The sequence below is a fragment of the Macrosteles quadrilineatus genome, unplaced genomic scaffold, assembly GCF_028750875.1.
Source record: "Macrosteles quadrilineatus isolate MER2022 unplaced genomic scaffold, UCM_ALF_1.0 Scaffold_3__2_contigs__length_128488019, whole genome shotgun sequence".
Taxonomy (NCBI): Eukaryota; Metazoa; Arthropoda; class Insecta; order Hemiptera; family Cicadellidae; genus Macrosteles; species Macrosteles quadrilineatus.
In genome coordinates this window covers 63,441,345-63,459,936 of record NW_026542596.1, presented here as the reverse complement: position 1 = coordinate 63,459,936, position 18,592 = coordinate 63,441,345, and the positions used below count along the sequence as shown (strand labels likewise).

General features: G+C 34.9%; 1 protein-coding gene across 1 annotated transcript; it reads right to left on the bottom strand.

Annotated features, from left to right (window-relative positions):
* Positions 1-290: 290 nt before the first annotated feature.
* LOC128990985 (phosphatidylinositol N-acetylglucosaminyltransferase subunit A-like) lies at positions 291-18,184 on the bottom strand. Its single transcript, XM_054413675.1, has 11 exons — positions 17,718-18,184; positions 15,276-15,432; positions 12,282-12,461; positions 11,131-11,249; positions 10,525-10,640; positions 8,068-8,159; positions 7,785-7,990; positions 6,799-6,884; positions 2,124-2,307; positions 859-949; positions 291-459 (listed from the first exon to the last, which is right to left on the bottom strand). The coding sequence occupies exons 1-11, from the start codon at positions 17,732-17,734 to the stop codon at positions 406-408; spliced, it is 1,302 nt and encodes a 433-aa protein (XP_054269650.1). The 5' UTR covers positions 17,735-18,184; the 3' UTR covers positions 291-405.
* Between the last annotated feature and the right edge of the window lie 408 nt (positions 18,185-18,592).

The following is an 18,592-nucleotide window of genomic DNA, read 5'->3' as shown; positions in this document are numbered from 1 at the left end:
CGAAAGGTTTTGTATAATTATTTGAGTGGTAACAATCCTAAACAATGTTTTGCGCAACAGAAAACGTAAGAAATAGACTAACCAACACAAGTAGACTTTTCATCCCATTGTAAATTTTGAAGCTCGTTTTTCGGGTATAGTTCATGTCCGGGTACACTGATCGATATTGTTGACAAAATAATCATGATAATGATATACCAGATAAAAGATTTCCAGCCAACCAGAACTTATCAGTTTTTACATCAAAAATTAAAAACGGGAATAAGTTTACAGACAAACTAAATATCCACAAAGCTTTATTAAAATAAGAAAATAACAAGGAACACAGTGGTATAGATCAAGATAACTTTCAAAATAATCTGGTAATACTGAAAATATTTAAAACTTAAGGTATAAAAAGGAGGGTCAGCTTTTTGGCTTTCTTGGTTTCTTCGTATACGTTCTGGCGATGTCTATACCCTATAAACAGGTAGTATACAAATTAGTTAATCATTAAGGTAAAAATTAGGAGCAGACTAAAGAAGCCTAAACATTACATACAAAATCGAATCTAAAATTTGATAGCATACTTGAGTACTTGTTTTAAATTTTGAATCGTTAAACATAAAATGCATAATGAAATGTATAATTAAATTTACAAGTTCAACAAGGCCAATATATAAAAATTTTATTTTTTTGACTGCTAAAATAGTCAATAAAATAAAATTATTATATATTGACCTTGTTGAACTTGTAAATTTAATCATACATTTCATTATTAGTTGCCAATATCTCCAATATAAGTTATAAAATGCATAGTTAAACTAAGGAAAATAAGAGACTAAATGTTTTGTATACATACAGAGAAGTATAACTTACCTGTCTAGGAACGAACCACTCTAGTATTTGTAGTATCAGGTACATAAGAGATACGACCAGAAGGAATGGTAAAACGTTGCTTCTCATATAGCTGAAACAAAAATAAAAATATTTAAAAAAAACGCTGAATAAACAGGCCATAATGCTCCTCTGACATTACGTCATCATAGACGACGGCAATGACGTAAAGTTTGCCGTTTGTGATCAGCTGCTTGATTTAATCTTTTCTTGGATAACAAAAATGATCCCAAACGGCAAACATTACGTCATTGCCGTCGTCTATGAAGATGTCATGCTAGTTTAGCATTATGGCCTGTTTATTTAGTGTTGCTTTGGCTTATTACAATTAGCTATCTTTGAAAAACAATGATAGCCTGGTAAGTAAGAGCAAGAATGTATTATCTACAATGTTCAAAAATAAATAATAAGTTAAATTTTAAAGTTTAATAAAATTATTCCTTGAAGCACTTTAAAATTTTTTTCTTGTGAGTATATTTGAGTTATATTTCTACTTAATATGGAAATTGTACACCACAATTTACACTAATAAAAAATAATATGCCTCAAGCACAGGTCATGGAGGTCACAATTTTCTACTTACTGGATCCAACTAAAAAACACCTCTCTGTAGCTACAATATGGCAGAACAAACAAGTTTTAGTTGATCCATTGCATTTTTTATAAAGTAAATCAAATAAAAAAAATAACTTGGTCCTAGATAGACAAAAAAAACGTATAAAAATTGTATTTTGTGGAACATTTCCACCAAATTTTACATAGATCTGGTTGATAAAATGGTGTAAAAACGTAGGATAGAAGAAATTTTGTCCCGTATTTAAAAAATCAACAGATGATCACAAGAACTGAAGACTTTCTGCACCACTGACGTTCCTGGAAGACTACGACAACATAAAAATGTGGCAATAAATTTCAATTGTGAATTTTGCCAACAAAAATCAAATTGTACCTCACAACTGGCAGGACAATGACATTGCAATGCAGGAGAAGTACAAATGATATGTTGCGCACACCATCGGATGCATACTAACGTAGGAATGCTCTGATGCTGCGGTGGCAGCAATAACCTTGCCCCAAGCGGTGCCGATGTGAAACGTCCGTTACTTTCTGGACGGCTCTCGTATCAAAACTATCTCCCATACTGTATAGTAAATGTGACATAAAGCATATCTAAAAACTCAAAAGGGATATAGACCCTTTGTTGCACAACAAAATGCTCTCTAATTAAAATTTACTGTTAATATTACCTTCTAAGTTGTTGCCCAATGGTCTTGGCAGATTCATTGGTAACACTAGCGTAGACTCTCTCTGTCCGCTGTGTGACGTTGTGCCAGCTGTAGAGAGATGAGACTCTGCGATGACAGATCTCCGGGTCAACGATCTTGCCATGACGGAGATCATCCAACGCCCTTTCCAGTCCCTCCAACAACGCTATAACATCATGAATGAATATCCCTGCTACACTAGCTTCGAATATACTGTCCAATCATCCAAAACGTTAAATTAACCAAAAGGAAGACAGAAATTCAAAATTAACATGTTTGTCAAGTTCAACAGGTCACCGCTTCTCACAAGTGTTGCCACAATCTTTTCGGATAATCGGTCATGGACAGAAAAAATTAGAGACTTACGGGAGACAATCACCAGTACCACCGTGAACGCAAGATTTACTCACGGATGCTAAATAAAAGCATAGGAGACAATGAAACCAAACAAAAGTAAATGAAAAATAATCTTAAATATTATTAATAAAAGTAAAAATACTGTATCTCATTTTTCATGTCCATGACCAATCATCCAGAAAAATTATATGCCTGACTAACCCAAATTGTTTTGGATTTCTCATATACTATTATTACTACTTATTAGTAGTTATTTATAAATGACAAATGACAAATGACAAATGACAATTCTTTATTGCACATAACATCTGTTAAAGTTATTACAAATGTAATACACAGACAGGTACATTGTCAAGGTTTCTAATAAATAAGTAAATCTAAATAGGTATATAAAAAACCTAGGATTTAGCCAGTAAGTTACCCCTACAAAGCTACAGCATGGTGGAACTGTTTATGTTAGGAGAGGTTGATGAGAGATTGGGTGTCTGTTACCAGGAGTCGTTGAAAAATTCCTCAAGAGTGTAATATGCTTTTTCTACTAAAACTGTTTTGATTTTGTCTGTAAATTTTGCTAAGTTTAATTGCTTTAAGGAGTTTGGAATTTTATTGTAAATTTTTAACCCCATATAGAGAGGACTTGTTTCATATTTTTTTAAATTATGAGTGGGGTATTGAAAAATGTCTTGTCTTCGGGTATTATATGAGTGATTACTAAGATAATTTTGAAACATACCAGGATTTCCATGAACCATTTTTAAAATTTCAAAAACGTATATTGAAGTTAGAGTTAAAATTTTAAAATTTCGAAACAATTGTCTACATGATGTTTTTTTGGGGCAATTTGCAAGAGTTCTGATTATTGACTTTTGTTTTTTAAAAACTTTGTGGACATCTGTGGCTGTCCCCCATAATGTAATACCATAGCTTAAAATAGAGTACACATAAGCATAATAAACATTTTTACATACTTCCAAGGAGGTAACCTGAATTAAAACACTTAAAGCAAATCTTGTTGGACTGAGTTTTTTGTTTAGAAAATTAATATGTTCTGTCCATTGTAGTTTACTATCCAAATATATCCCTAAAAACTTTACTACATTTGTGGGCGAGGCAGTAGTTTCTGTTCCAGTGGTTGAATTTCTCAATTTGAAAATTAAAACACTAGTTTTATCTTCATTCAAAAGTAAGCCATTTTTTAAAAACCAATTTGCTATTTCTCCAATTGTTTCTTTGACATCATCATGTAACATTTTAACAGTACTTCGTCTGATGAGAGCTGTTGTATCATCTGCATAAAGGGTAAAGTTACAGATTTGACTTGAAAAATGAAAAGGTAAATCATTAATATATGTGAGGAATAAGAGAGGACCTAGGATTGAACCTTGCGGAACTCCATAGTTATTATTTGCCCAAGAAGAGTATTTGTTCCCAGAGGCGGTTTTAATTACTGTTCTTTGTTTTCTATCGCTTAAGTAAGATTTCAAAAGTTCAATTATTTGTCCATGAAAACCAATTGCTGTAAGTTTTTTGATAAGAATTTTGTGATTAACACAATCGAAAGCCTTGGATAAGTCGCAGAACACACCAGCTGTGCACTGCGACTCATCCAAGGCCTTCAAAGCGCAATTTACAAAGTTGTTTAAAGCTGATTGGGTATTTAGATTTTTACGGAAACCAAATTGTTCCTTGCAAAACTTGTAGTTATTTTCTAAAAAGCTAGATAATCTAGTGTGAAGAATTTTTTCATAAACCTTTGAAACATTACTTAATAAAGAGATCGGTCTGTAGTTCTGTACTTCATTTAAACAACCTTTTTTGTGAATGGGTACTATTTCTGAGAGTTTTAGTAGTTGGGGAAAAACACCTTCTGCAAAAGATTGATTAATTAGTGTAGCCAAGATGTTTGATATTTCATTTGCTGACCATTTCAATAATTTAATGGGTATACCGTCCCAGCCACAGGCATTACTGTTCTTTAAACTTAGAATAGTTTTTTTTACTTCAATTTCATTTGTTTGACGAAGATTACCTAATTTTGTCACCTGAACTGTAGGATTGTTAGCATACGGATTGATATTAGCACTGTGTGGCATGTTTGGCAGCTTAAGTATATTGACAATGTTGGAGTACTGATAATTAAACAGTTCCGCCACGACTACAGCATCATCAATAATTTCATTGTTGACCTTAAGTTTAATGTGAGGCTTAACAATTTCACTTTTAACACCTACACCTAATTCTTCCTTTACAACATTCCACATGGCTTTGGACTTATTTTTTGCTTGCATTATATACCTATCATTTGCAGATTTCTTAGCTTTTTTAACAATCTTTTGAAATATCTTTTTGTAATTTTTTACATAGCTTAGAAAATTAGGATCATTACTAAATTTTGCTTCATAATGTAATTTTCTTTTGTTTATTGATGACACTGTTATCCCTAAAGTAACCCAAGTTTTTGATTTACTTTTATTTTTTGCTTTAAAAGGTTTAACTGGAAAGATTTCATCCATACTTAATTTAATCTTAGCCAAAAAATTTTTGTAATTGTTATCCACTGAACCATCTAAAGATAAAGACATCAAATTACATCTCAAGCTATTAATAAAGTTAGTATAGTTAGTTAGTTAGTTATTTACCAACCTAAGTACATATTAAAGAATACGAGAGGTCGTCCAGTGGTCGAAACTCGACCAAAAATATGTAATGTACTCACTTATCTATTTTCACCCCACACTGTAAATAAAACATGTGATTGGAGTTTCCTCCATTTGTTTTGATTTTCTGTTTATATTTCGTTGTTATTTCGTAACCAGCATAGCAACGCATAAGATCCATGTTAATTTTTTCAAATTTTTAAACTAATTTTTTGTGCTTATCTTTGAGCCCATTTAAATTTATAAAGGGATTCTGCACACCTACAGGAAAATAGCTTTCCAACGGTATGCGTAGATTTTCCCTACGATTCACACGAGCTGAGAAAAAAGGTTTTAAAGAAACATGCTTGCCTATTAATATATAGATAGATAGTAATAGCCCGCTAATCCGGCATCCAATGGTCCGATAATTTCAATAATCCAGCTTCGGTATCCATTTTTATGCTGTTTCATGCCATTTTAAACACTGTTTGACAGTCAGGAGCGATAGACATTGGGAGCGATTGGCAGGATCAAAACGGTGCCCTTTTGATGGTAGCAAGAAATATAACTACTCAACTACCCAGCTAAAAGCCTACTATAATATTATAAATGAGAAAGTTTGGATGTATGTTTGTGACAAGTGAACGCGAAAAATACTGGTCGGATTGGGCTGAAATTTGGCATGATGATAGCTCACATTCCCGATTAACATATAGGCATATTCTTATTTCAAAAATCCTTTTGGGCTCCGCCCCAGTGGCTGTTCTATGATGTTCAATAGCATTAAAGCTACAAGGATTACCAACAGGGTGCAGCACTATTATTTATTTTACATTTATGACAACAGCTAATTTGCAACCAAAAGGTGAGTGAGCGTAGCGAACGAACTTCAACCGGGAGGCAAGTTAGCGTAGCGAACAAGCTAACCTGAAGGCAAGTGAGCGCAGCGAACGAGCTCCAACCTAAAGGTGAGTGAGCGTAGCGAACGAGCTCCAACCTAAAGGTGAGTGAGCGTAGCGAACGAGCTCCAACCTAAAGGTGAGTGAGCGTAGCGAACAAACTTCAACCAGGACGTGATTGAGCCATGCGAACGAGATAATCTTGAAAATTAAGAAGTTAAACGGGGCAAAGCCCGCGGGTTACAGCTAGTATATAATAAAAACCTAAACCAGTGTCCCTTTATGGTTTACTGAATTTGTTTTCATAGTTAAAAATAGGGATGAGTCGTTTCTCGATACCACCAATACTTTGACATTGGTATCGGGGACTATCGGTATAGAGAATCGATCATCAAAAGTCGATTGTGATACAGATACCCGACACCCGGGTCTGAATACCCGTCTGAAAAGATCACACATCAGAAATTTACCACAATTGCCGCGTTTTTGCAAGACGACGATGACGTTTTCATAACCACTGGAGATGATGATGATGTCTATACTGCTACGGTAGATATTCATGATTTTCATGAACTATAAGAAATGGTATCAGTACGAGAATTTATTTTTCAGGTATCGGCACCGTATTCGTATCAAGAATCGATAAATTTTGGTATTGACACATCACAAGTAAAATACAACTTAAGTGTAGGCTACTTTATAAAGAAAGAAATATCAATACTACAACCAGTTACAGACCCTAAAGTAAATGTCAACACTTACAAGAGACAGTGGGCTCAGTGAGGTAGATAAGATCCGGTGGAAGTACTTCTGGTATCCCTCCCACCCTCGTACTGACTACTTGGAGTCTGCAAACACCGTTACAACATTGTCAACACATGAAAATAAAACATTCTTGCACTACTATTTAAAAAAAAAACAACAATAATAACAATTTTTATTATTCCATAGTAAAAAAAATCAAAATAAAAACCGTAATTGTATAAGCAGTGTTTGAAAAGCCTGTAAGTTTATCCATGAAACAACACTCAATTTATTTTATCATAACCAGTGATTAAATATATAGTTGACTTGCATCGTGCAACTGAGTATGGTTCTGTTTTTTTAGAAACATAAACTCACCTTTAGATTTTTACCATCCAGTAATGATATCTTAGTATAATTCAATTTTAAAACTAAACAATAAACTAAAAGTGATTTCAGTAGAACCCTGCTTGACCAGACTTTCCCGTTACAGTATTAATTTTTACTGGAACGCTCATTAAGAAAGAAAAGCCGTGGGATCTAATTTTATCAGGTAAGTTAGCAGAATCCCTTCCCCTTAAACAGAAATTCCATAATGTTCATTTAGCTTTCCTTTAAAATACAAGCAATAGACTATTTCATCTAGGCTAGAATAGATGGACTATAATTCCCACTAGGCCTAGTGGTGATTAAAACCAGAAATTTTGAATCTTAAAACCGAAACTTTTAAAAATCAAATCCTGAATCTCAAAGCAATCGTACAATGTTTACTAACCAGTCAAAAGTAAAAGAACCTATATTCCTGGACCTTACATAACATGAATAAACTAATGAAACACTTAAATAATTAACATAGTAGCATCAATATAAATTCAATAAATTGATTAAATCCATACAAAGCTTTTAACTCTAAAAACTTGCTAATTAAATCTCAACATTTGTTTAAAGTTAGTGGTTTTGAGATCTGAGCTTCTGTTTTGACACATCACTATTCTTATTCTTACCCGCAAGACGCCGCCTCCACTATAGCCATGCAGTAGGCCTCCGTGAGAGAGGTGTTGAGGAAGATGTGTCCCTGAGTGAGGACGTCTCTGACCTGCGAGTGTTCTAGACTACCCAGCAGCTCCACCCGGTCCTCCAACCCCAGGTTGGTGCGAACCTCCTCCAACAACCCTCTTTTGGGCCCGTCGCCACCTACCAAGAAGTGAACCTTGTGAGACCACAGGTGACACGACTGTCGAGTGATATTGACTACGGATCTACCCACCAGCCTCTGGCAACACTCACCATGTCGTACTTGACGCAAACGTCCGCCATCACCTGGGCCAGCAGGTCGATCCCCTTGCGGTAGACGAGGCGGCTCACAATCACAATGGTAACTGGAATCACAGTTTTGTCAAATGTGAGGTTAAAATATAAGTCTTTAAAGTACACTTTAGGTGAAACTAACAACAATTCCTCATGAATATGATTCATTCAAGTTCTATTTCTCTAAATTACAGCACATTACAAAAGGGCGCGAGCTATTATGGCAGTTTTAACATGTTCGCTGCAGCCCTTCAAATGGTAGGCGTAGCCCCAGTGCGGCGCAGCTTGCAGTAACAAACCCGATAACCAGATGATTGACTTTCAAATTTCGGTTTGACGAATAGCAAATAACGTTTGATGGTGTCCTGCTTTACGACGAGAGTCAGCGTAGTTTGCTAAAACACCCACAGATAGCAGCACTGCTTGGAACCTAGCCGGTCCCATTATATTGCCAATTGGAGGGAGAAAGACTGGACCAGTTGACTTTTAAGCTTGCAGGACAGGGATTTTATGGAGAAATTTTCTACCAACCTACACCACAACAAAAAGCAAGTCACACACTACACATTAACGTGATATAAGTCTGCCTGGAAGATATACGAAAGGCTTGCCGAGCGTTCCCTATCAGGTACGGACGCACCCTACGGGTACCGAGCAACGTACCCGATCGGGAACGGCCGCATACAATGTTTTAATGATTTGTAGTATTGGTAAAATGTCCTTTAAATTACTACTTTAGATGTTTTATAGTACTTAAAAATATTCATGCAAATAGTGGCTCTGTCATTAAATAATCTGTCACACATAATTACTGGAGTTTCAATACCTCCAACTAAAGGCCCTTGTAGACGGGCCCAGTAGTGGCGTCCACTGTAAGTGGCCAGTACTGGCCGCCACGAATAATTGTGCTACTGGCCTCATGTATAGGGGTACTGGCGCCTTTTTACGGCAAGTAGCTAGTGGCGGCCAATAAAGTCAAACTGGTTCGAGTTTTGTGGCCAGTGAAGCGGAAACTAACAGGTCATGTGACCTACTGGCAGCCATTATTGGCCGGTTCTCAAAGTGCCGTGGCCGCCAGTTGAGCTTTTTCAGTCACAGTGTGAGGACTTAGAAGCTGTGTAGATCATTGTTTGTGATTAGACCAAAAGTAATTTCTGTGCTGTGCTGACGTTTGTGAATTAACATGTCGAATTCGAAACCAACCAAAGATAGCGACTCAGAAAACCGTTGAGGAAGAGAAAAAATAACACAATTAAGTGGGGGCCAGATAATATTCAAACATTTTTAGAAACGTTTAAAAATTATGAACTGCTGTGGAATGTACGCCATGACGATCTCCAACAAAGCGAAAAGAGAAAGTAGTATGCTATACTAGTAGTAGTATAGTAAAGCTATCGCCACTTGCTAAATAATGTAGCGTAACTTCTAATTTTTGCCTGGCAGTTATTGCATTTCTCATAATTGTGTCTCTCTTAGCAATACTGTATTTGGCTCTACTGAGCTCAAAAGCCAGTTAAATATTGTTCAACAGTCATTCTCAATTGTCTCTTGTACTCTAAAGGATCTTCCACTGACAGTTCATGAAACAATGTTGATGAAGCTCCAAGGGTTTCTCAACGGCTTGACCCAGTCTTTTACCCACACTCTATGTTTGTTTAAAATTGTTTTCAACTCAAATCAAATCAAACATCATTTATTCAATGAAAAACAAAAGTAACAAAACCGTGTTCTAAATAGTAATGGAACTTCCTCACATAGGCGAAGCCTGTGCGTGGGGAACGAGTTATAATCAGTCCATCCATATTCTACAATCTAACATAGTTTTAATAATTATTATTATAACTCCTCACTAACAGCTAAAACACATTCACCCACCACTTCATCAAAAGCCTCATCAAATTCACTATCACTCTCCATATTTATTTCAAAACAACAACAATGTCCCCCAGGATCTACATCACACTGGCGGTCACTGTGTGAAAATATTTTGAAAGCAACTATTAACCTCGTGTGCAAGCGTACTGGCCGCTAAAACTAGTGCCGTCCACTTATGGCCGCCAGATCTGGCCCCGTCTACAAGGGCCTTAAGTTTTTGTGACTACTATTTACTGCTTGTGAAATATATTTTTAAAGTCAACCTTTTGTTCCAGTGGTCCAAAAATACAGACATTTAACCCTCATGAATACAGATAACATTTGGTAAGTTTTCTAAAGAGTGTTAGCTGGATGTCCTTACCAAGTGTCTGCTCTCTATACTGTATACAGGTTTAGTAGGACAATAATCTATACTGAAATTTTTTTAGGATTCAGAAGTGAAAATAAAAGCAATACCATTCCTCCCACACACTCTACTTGTGCAAATAATGGCTAATGGAATATAACCATGCTATGGTTTCGGTATTAACTAATTAAATTTGTAAACTAATTAAATCGAACCTCTGTCAGTTTTTCTCCTCGTTGGGTCGGGAGTGAAGGCAACAGTGTCGACTGCGTTGGGAATGACAGACACTTTTTTGTGACTCACTCTGGCTCGGAGAACTGTGTTTTCTTTACTAAATAAAAAAGGACAAATTATTATTTATTCTGTTAGTCAAGGAACTAAAACCAAAATTTACGATACATAGTTTATTTTAGTGGGAAAATATAATATAAAGATACTTGTTTATAGTATGAATAAATAAATGAGGCATTTAATCATGAGCATATATGTATCAACTAAACAGTTCATTTTTTAATTAATCAAAATAGTTTCTTCTAGAATATATAGTATTTCACATTACTTCAGGCCTAGACTTCACTTAGATAAAATCCATTAGTGACTGGCAGAATTTGAACCAAGGACCTGCGGACCGAAGCCCCACGCTACCACTAGACCAGCTTGCTCTCTCTTCAAATGAATTAAGTACAGTTATACAGTCGAAATTTAAAACCCAGTAATTTATAGGCTATTTAATGCTGTTTTATTTCATTTTCGTTGGATTTAGAAATTACATTTAATAATTTTTAATAAAAAAGTAAAGGAAATGATATTAGACTAATTACCCAGTATGAGAGACGCAAATGCAGTGATCACAGTCTGCCAGCGAGAGTTCCAAAAACTTGTTGGTTATGATGGCGGAAGTGTCGGCAAAACCAAACAGGGAATGGTCTGTGAAAACTGTCTGAAATTTCAAAATAAAATAAAATATTAAAATATCTAACCAAATTGACTTTAAATTACATAGTAACTAGATTTGAAATACATTATTACATTTACAAACATTTTATACATTACACACAACTTTTACTTACAGTTAGTTGAGCTCCAATTTACCCCATTTTGCGGTTTTGGACAAAATTGTGATACTGACCAAAAAGTGTGCTTCAATGTCATATAAAAGATGTACAGAGTTTAGTTTTCATAAGGGATGGAATCAAAATGAGGGAGTATCCAGACATTTGCCTAATCCTGTACCGGTATACAGGAAATACAGGAGTATACCAGGAAACAGGAAATACAGGAGTATACCGTTATACAGGAAATAAAGAACTATACTGGTATCCAGGAAATACAGAACTATACTGGTATACAGGAAATACAGGAGTATACCAGGAAACAGGAAATACAGAAGTATACTGGTATACAGGAGTGTTTCCATAAATGACTTGTTGTAACCTGATAGTTTTTAGCGTATTTCCCTATATGGAAGTCACACCGTTAGTAAGACTTTTCTATAAAGATAACTGCACACAGTTTATTTTAAGCTGCTTCCTTGTTATTTCATGTACTGTAGATTGCATGCATTTTTAAAACTTTTAACTAACAAATAAATTGACAAATAAGTAGGTATGACAATAATAAGTGTATGTATTAGCGCCTCTTAGTCATTGCAAATGACGAAATAGTCAATCTATTTGATTTCCTAAATTCACCACAACTACAATAACTGCCCACTGTTGCTGGGTGGGTAAAATTTTACAATAGAAAAAAAGGTCAATAGAAATTTTTGATGAAATATACAAAGAATACTTATCTAGATGTAAAACTGGTGTGTGCTGCTTAATACAAGCAACAACCTTAGCAACAAGTTACAACAAGCTTAGGACAAGGAGTCCTAAAAAGTTTGACAGGAATCGTAGTTTTTTATCTTTTCTAAAACACAAATACAAAAAACACTATAGAAAAATTCATCATGGGGCATTGTACCACTCACCTTTAATCCCAAAAGCCTGCCAATGATCATGGCCTCGTGGGCGAGTGCTGAAAACGCAGAGTGACCATGTACGTGAGTGATCTGTTCTCTGATGAACACATATCTGATGAGAGGCAATGAGCAAATCATCGTAGGCAACACGCACTGGTTGTAAAACGTCTTTATGGGTAGATAGTAAACCTGAAACCAACAGATGTTTTAACCTAAGAACTGTTTTGTTCAATTCGGCTTACAGTTAGAACTGTCAAAAGAGCTCATTTGATGAACTAAACTAACGTTCCCACGATTTCAAATTTCTGCCTTGAACTCACATTGTTTGGCCAAACTTTTATATACACACGGTCTCTTTGGCTCACATCAAATAAACAAGCCGTATTTTATGTGTATAGCGGGCTTTAGATAATACACTTTGAAACCATAAAACAAATCACAGAACCTCATTTTATTTAATTGATTTAAAAGAAAGTCACTCACAATATTTACACCGCTGGCATTGAGGAAGACTGATATCTGTTGTTTATTAAGCTTGAAAGACTCATATCAGAATTATACTCTGTTGAAAGCAAATTTACCTCCCCCAATACATATTATGTAATGAAGGGATTAAGATGCAGTGTGTAGCCAAGGCTACACTAAAAAAACAGGCCATAATGCTCGTCAAGCATGACGTCACGATAGAAGACGGCAATGACGTAGGTATTTATTTATTTATTTCCCAAGGAAAGATTTAAACAAGCAGCTGATCACAAAGGGCAAACATTACGTCATTGCCGTCTTCTATCGTGACGTCATGCTTGACGAGCATTACGGCCTGTTTCTTTAGTGTGGCCTTGGTGTAGCCTATTTGTTGTAGACCTTTATGTGTTTGTTACAAATTATAAGAACAGGAAAATAAATGAAAATTAAAATACCAAAGAAAAGTAATGACCTTGTGTGAATTTGTTAAAAATTATAGTAACAGGGAATTGGAAATGGAATACCGAGTATACAAAAATAAATGACCCTAGCCTATATGAGTTTGTTACAAATTATATGAACAGGAAAATAACTGGACATGAAAACACCAAAGAAAAATAATGACCTTATGTGAATTTGTTAAAAATTATAGTAACAGGGAATTGGAAATGGAATACCGAGTATACAAAAATAAATGACCCTAGCCTGTATGAGTTTGTTACAAATGATATGAACAGGGAAATAACTGGACATGAAAACACCAAAGAAAAATAATGACCTTGTGTGAATTTGTACAAAATTATAGTAACAGGGAATTGGAAATGGAAACGAGTATAAAAAAATTAATGACCCTATATGAGTTTGTTACAAATTATAGGAACAGGAAAATAACTGGAAATGGAAATACCAAATAAAAAAGTAATGGCCATGTATGAATTTGGTACATATTACAAGAACTAGGAGTATAACTGAAAATAGAATTATGCCGAGTAGAAAAGTGCTTCAAGGAAACACAATGTGACAAAAGGGGAGATTTAATCATCGCCAGTTTGTTGGCCTTTGTGATAACAATATCATTCTGATATGATAAATTGAAATCAATCAACAAGTTTTCTATCTTGCACAACCGTTGTTTAGTGGGTTTGAAACTAATGTATTAAGTCTAAATAATTGGAAGTTTAAATCATAAAACATGGACCAATAGAATAAAAACTATGATTATAGTAGGCCTATTGTTAGGATGAAGACATTCTAACTAGTAAATCTCCATAGTACACAAGTCTACATTGATTTTTTACTTAAGTGTACGTCATAAGTTAAAAATATTACAAAATTAAAATTAAAATACAATTAGTTTCCTACATATTTTATGATTTATAAAAAAGGCTTAGCGGTTTTCTTGGGCATTTGTATAGCTAAAATAGCTACAACAATTGATGCATAAAAACTTAACCAACCAACCATTAACAGATACGGTAGGGCCTATTATTAATTTTCAAACTGGATGAATAATAATTTTAGATTCCAATAAATTTACTACAGAATTTGAACACCATAAAAGTAGTAAACATACACACACTAGTCCAGACCACCAGCTCTTCTCTTTCAAGTCAACACAAACTGGGAACGTTTTTCTATGGATCTGATATGTAAGGGTAGGCGGTTAGAGCAATTAAAACTTCAATTAATAACCATTCTATTTTCATGTACATATCAATAAGACGAAGGATGTAAATATTAATATCGTATACACGTACTAACGCCCTTCGTCTTGCATGCAACGATATGTAAGCCCTAGACTGTCAAAAACATGTTCTCAAAACCCATCAAAAAGTGCTTTTTTTCTTTCTTCCTTTATGCTATTATGGAGAAAGTATTGTTCTTGTCGTAAGTTTTGAGTTTCTATTTTAGGTGAATATATCCGTTTTGGGTGCCCCTGAACCCAAAAAGTGGTTTTTTAATTTATGTCTGTGTGTGTCCGTCTGTATGAATGTGTAACGAACTACAGACCACACTTGTCAGGTTTCGATGAAATTTGGTGTGTTAACTAATCTATGGTAATCTCCCAGTTTTTCTTTTTTTGAAATTTTGATTTTAAATGGTGATTAAAAAAAAAAACTCATAACTGAAAAATCAATGATTCAAATTTAAATAGTAGGCCTATATTACGGTAGCCTACTTATAATTCTAAAAAAGATAGTACAACTCCAGTTTCTTTAACAATTACGGTTCAAAAGGTGAATTGTAACTTTTGTCATTTTCTCCGTAAAACATTGAAGTTACAGTACTCCCACCGTTTGCCCATGATAAAGGTTGTTGACAAGCCAATGGTAGGAAAATAATATGACAGTTTTCTGATCGATACCGTTTATTATAGCCTACTAATTAGCTTTGCCCTGGCAGAATTTAAGCTGAGGATAAAATAACAATAAGGCAAACAAACAAAATTATACAAAAAAAAACAGCTATTATGAAATGTTAGAGAATGTAATAAAATGCCAAAGTAAGAAATGGACGTAGAATTTCATGTTAACCAACCTTCAAGCCATTGGTCATGTATCGAATGCCGACTCGGTTGCCGTAAGCGTGAGTGAGAACGATGACTTTGTGTCCTCTCTGCAGTAGACATTGAGATAAGTTGAACACGTGTTCCTCAACTCCACCCATGTTGGGGTAGAAGAAGTCTGAGGCCATACTGCAAAGAACAACCTAATTGAACACTGAGGCGACTCAGGTAGACCTTATTGTAACATAGGATCAATAAGGTTACATGGTAATCACAAGTATAGTTAGGTAGGTAGGAAGGTATTGCTTTTCGTGCAACACTATATGAGAAATATAGATTTGCTGTCAGTATTCACTCCCCAAGTTTATCCTGACAACTGTTCCTACGCTGGAAGATTGCAACCCACAAATCACTAATAATAGAATATTGCACAATTTATACAAGACTATGAGTAATACTTTTTAAAAATACTTCAGACTTCTGTTGTCAGGAATCGAAAATGGCCACTTTCCTTTCATATGTCTTATCTACCACTTTTTAAAAAACTGGCAAGAAATCTCATAATAGGTATGTTAAACAGAGCTGTTTACAGTAGTCCTATACAATTATTAGAATAGGCCTGCTAATGTGCTTGGCGTCAGGTATAAATAATATAATTTTGCTCTCTTTCCTCTACGTTTGTGAGAAACAGTTTGTATTTCCCACCTTATTCTCCTTTAGAATGACATGGAAATTTTAAATTTAGGCCTACAGTTTTTGAATATGTTCTCCTTAGCTATTAAGAGCATAACACCGCTTCAATATACTGAATTAGGCTATATTTGTTTTTAAGCTTTACAAAATAGTTTATGGAAAGAAATTGAAACATTTTGTTGTCAAAAATGGGAAAAATCCATTTTTGGCCACAACAACTCGAACCCCCCAAACAAGACCCGTTCCCATAGTCCAATCACGCTGGTTCGTGAACTCGTTTGGATAAATGGAGGTGTAATATTAACCATATTACCATACCAAATGTCATCAAAATCCGATCATTTTTGCTGAAGTTATAGAGCTAGACACACACATGCAGGCTATATAGGCCCTACAGTGTGGGAAAAAAATCAAAGGTTGGTTAAATATTTCATAAAAGATAGAGCTTCAAAACTTGGTACACAGTTACTGGGCATTAAGAAAATTTTAACAGATTATTCAAAGTTGCGCTACCTCTTCAGGGATACGTCCCGCTAACTTGGGAATCAAAAGAAAATCTTAAATGTAAGCATAGGTTGATATGCACATCAAATTAGCCTAAAGATCTTTCTAAGTAAAATACAATGCCACAAACCCAATCTCAAATGGACAACTGAGGCAAAAATGACAAAAGACGCATTGAATTTGCATTGCTATTATACGCCACCTCTTCAGCCCGCTGCCCCATTAGAAATTGGAAGAAAACCATAAACGCATGCATAGGTCAATATGCTCATCAAATTAAAGGTCTTACTTAGTAGAATATAATGCCACACATTTGAGCTCAAAGAACAAATTATAGTAGACTCCCTCTTATCCACACACCTTTTAACCGGACATCGGTTTAACCAGACTACATTCGGCGGAAATGACATCTCTTTAACCAGACAATTTTTATCAGCACATCGGTTTAACCGGACTAGATCGGCAGGAAGTGGGCGGTACTGAAACGACTGTTCTGGTGGGAAATATTTGAGACCAGTGATCACTTGTCTAAATACAATGCTCTTCTAAATTTAAGTAAAATACTATAGCATTTAAACGGTCCGTTTTAACTAGTTTTTGGGGACGTCGGTTTAACCGGAAAAAACTTTATCTGGACTGGCCTTGATCCCGAGGAGTCCGGATAAGAGGGAGTCTACTGTAGGCCTAATAAAAAATGGCGGCCGTTCAAACATTCAAAATGGTTCAAGATATCATTCAACAGGTGGCCACTTTTGTCTCAGTTGTCCGTTTTGAGTTCAAATTTGAGGCATTGTATTCTACTAGTAAGGATCTTTAATTTGCTGTGCATATGCTTACTGTACATGTACAGTTCTCTCCTGACTCCTAGCGGCCCGCTCCCCTGAAGAGGTAACTTAGTGTATCACTGAATAATGTGTTTAAATGATTGTAATTGACAATAGACCCTAGGCCTTAACTTACTGGCCTACAGAAGCTTTAGGACTAATTAATGAGGAATTGGCAATTTAAAATTTGGATTTGGTAGGCTACAGTTTCTTAACTGGGATATACTAGGCCTAATATTGATTGAAAATATCAATTAATAATCAATATTTTAACTTAAACTATCAACATTACTAATGAAACTTGCATAGCCTAACCTAACTAACCAAACTTGCTGATGATGAAAAAATCTAATGAAGGTTTACTAGGTCTAATCGAATCGATCATTCAATCGATATTATCATAGGCCAGTTAACTTAAATAGTTAGCAGGCTGGGTTGATATCAGTTACTCACCAAATATTGTACCCCATACTAAATTAAAATAGCATAAACAAGTCTTCCTTGTACATTTCTTCATGTTTTTGAAACCCCACTAAGAAACACAGTTAGTGCTTCAGGCTTACATTATGTATAGAAACAACTTTTATGGTTCATAGGGCTAAACATTTACAGTATTCTAAATTTTGGTCACGAATAATTTAACTTGATTAAGATTTACAGTAAAGGAAGCGACTTTTAATGTACATTTTTCTAGGTTTAAAAAATAAGTAAAGTACAAGAAGCCAGAAAACACAAATAATGTAAGTTAGATGGTCACTGGTCACATGACTTTGGATTAAGTAAATTCCATGTGTTTTTTTAGAAAAATAACCTAAATTTAACAATTACAAACACTGTTTCGGAGAAAATTAAATTTTTCAATTACAATTTGACTTAAAATAATAGCTTGATAGGAAACACACCCAATAAACACTTTACAACCGCCCGCTGCATCATCATAACCAAAAAATCAAATGTAAACACTACACTGACTAAAGGACTAAACAGCTGGATCAGTGGAACTGACACTCTTTTGGCAACACTAAAATTTGTACCATGAAGTTTTAATGTAATAGTCGAGATTTGCCATTTGATTTTGATGCTATCTGAGCTCTGATGAGATTTTTACTACGAAAAAATCAGGGTAAGTATTCCAAAGGACTTTAATTAGGACTTTAATTTTAAAGGACCAAACACTCCTATATAGTATCGTATTAGACCACGGCCACCTCTTACTTAAAGGTGGCCGTGATTAGACTAAAAAAGTGTATATATCCAGGAATTCAAATTTTAGTAATTTTAGCATGACCCTTTCTTCTGTAAAATGCAATATCAGCCAAATAGTAAAA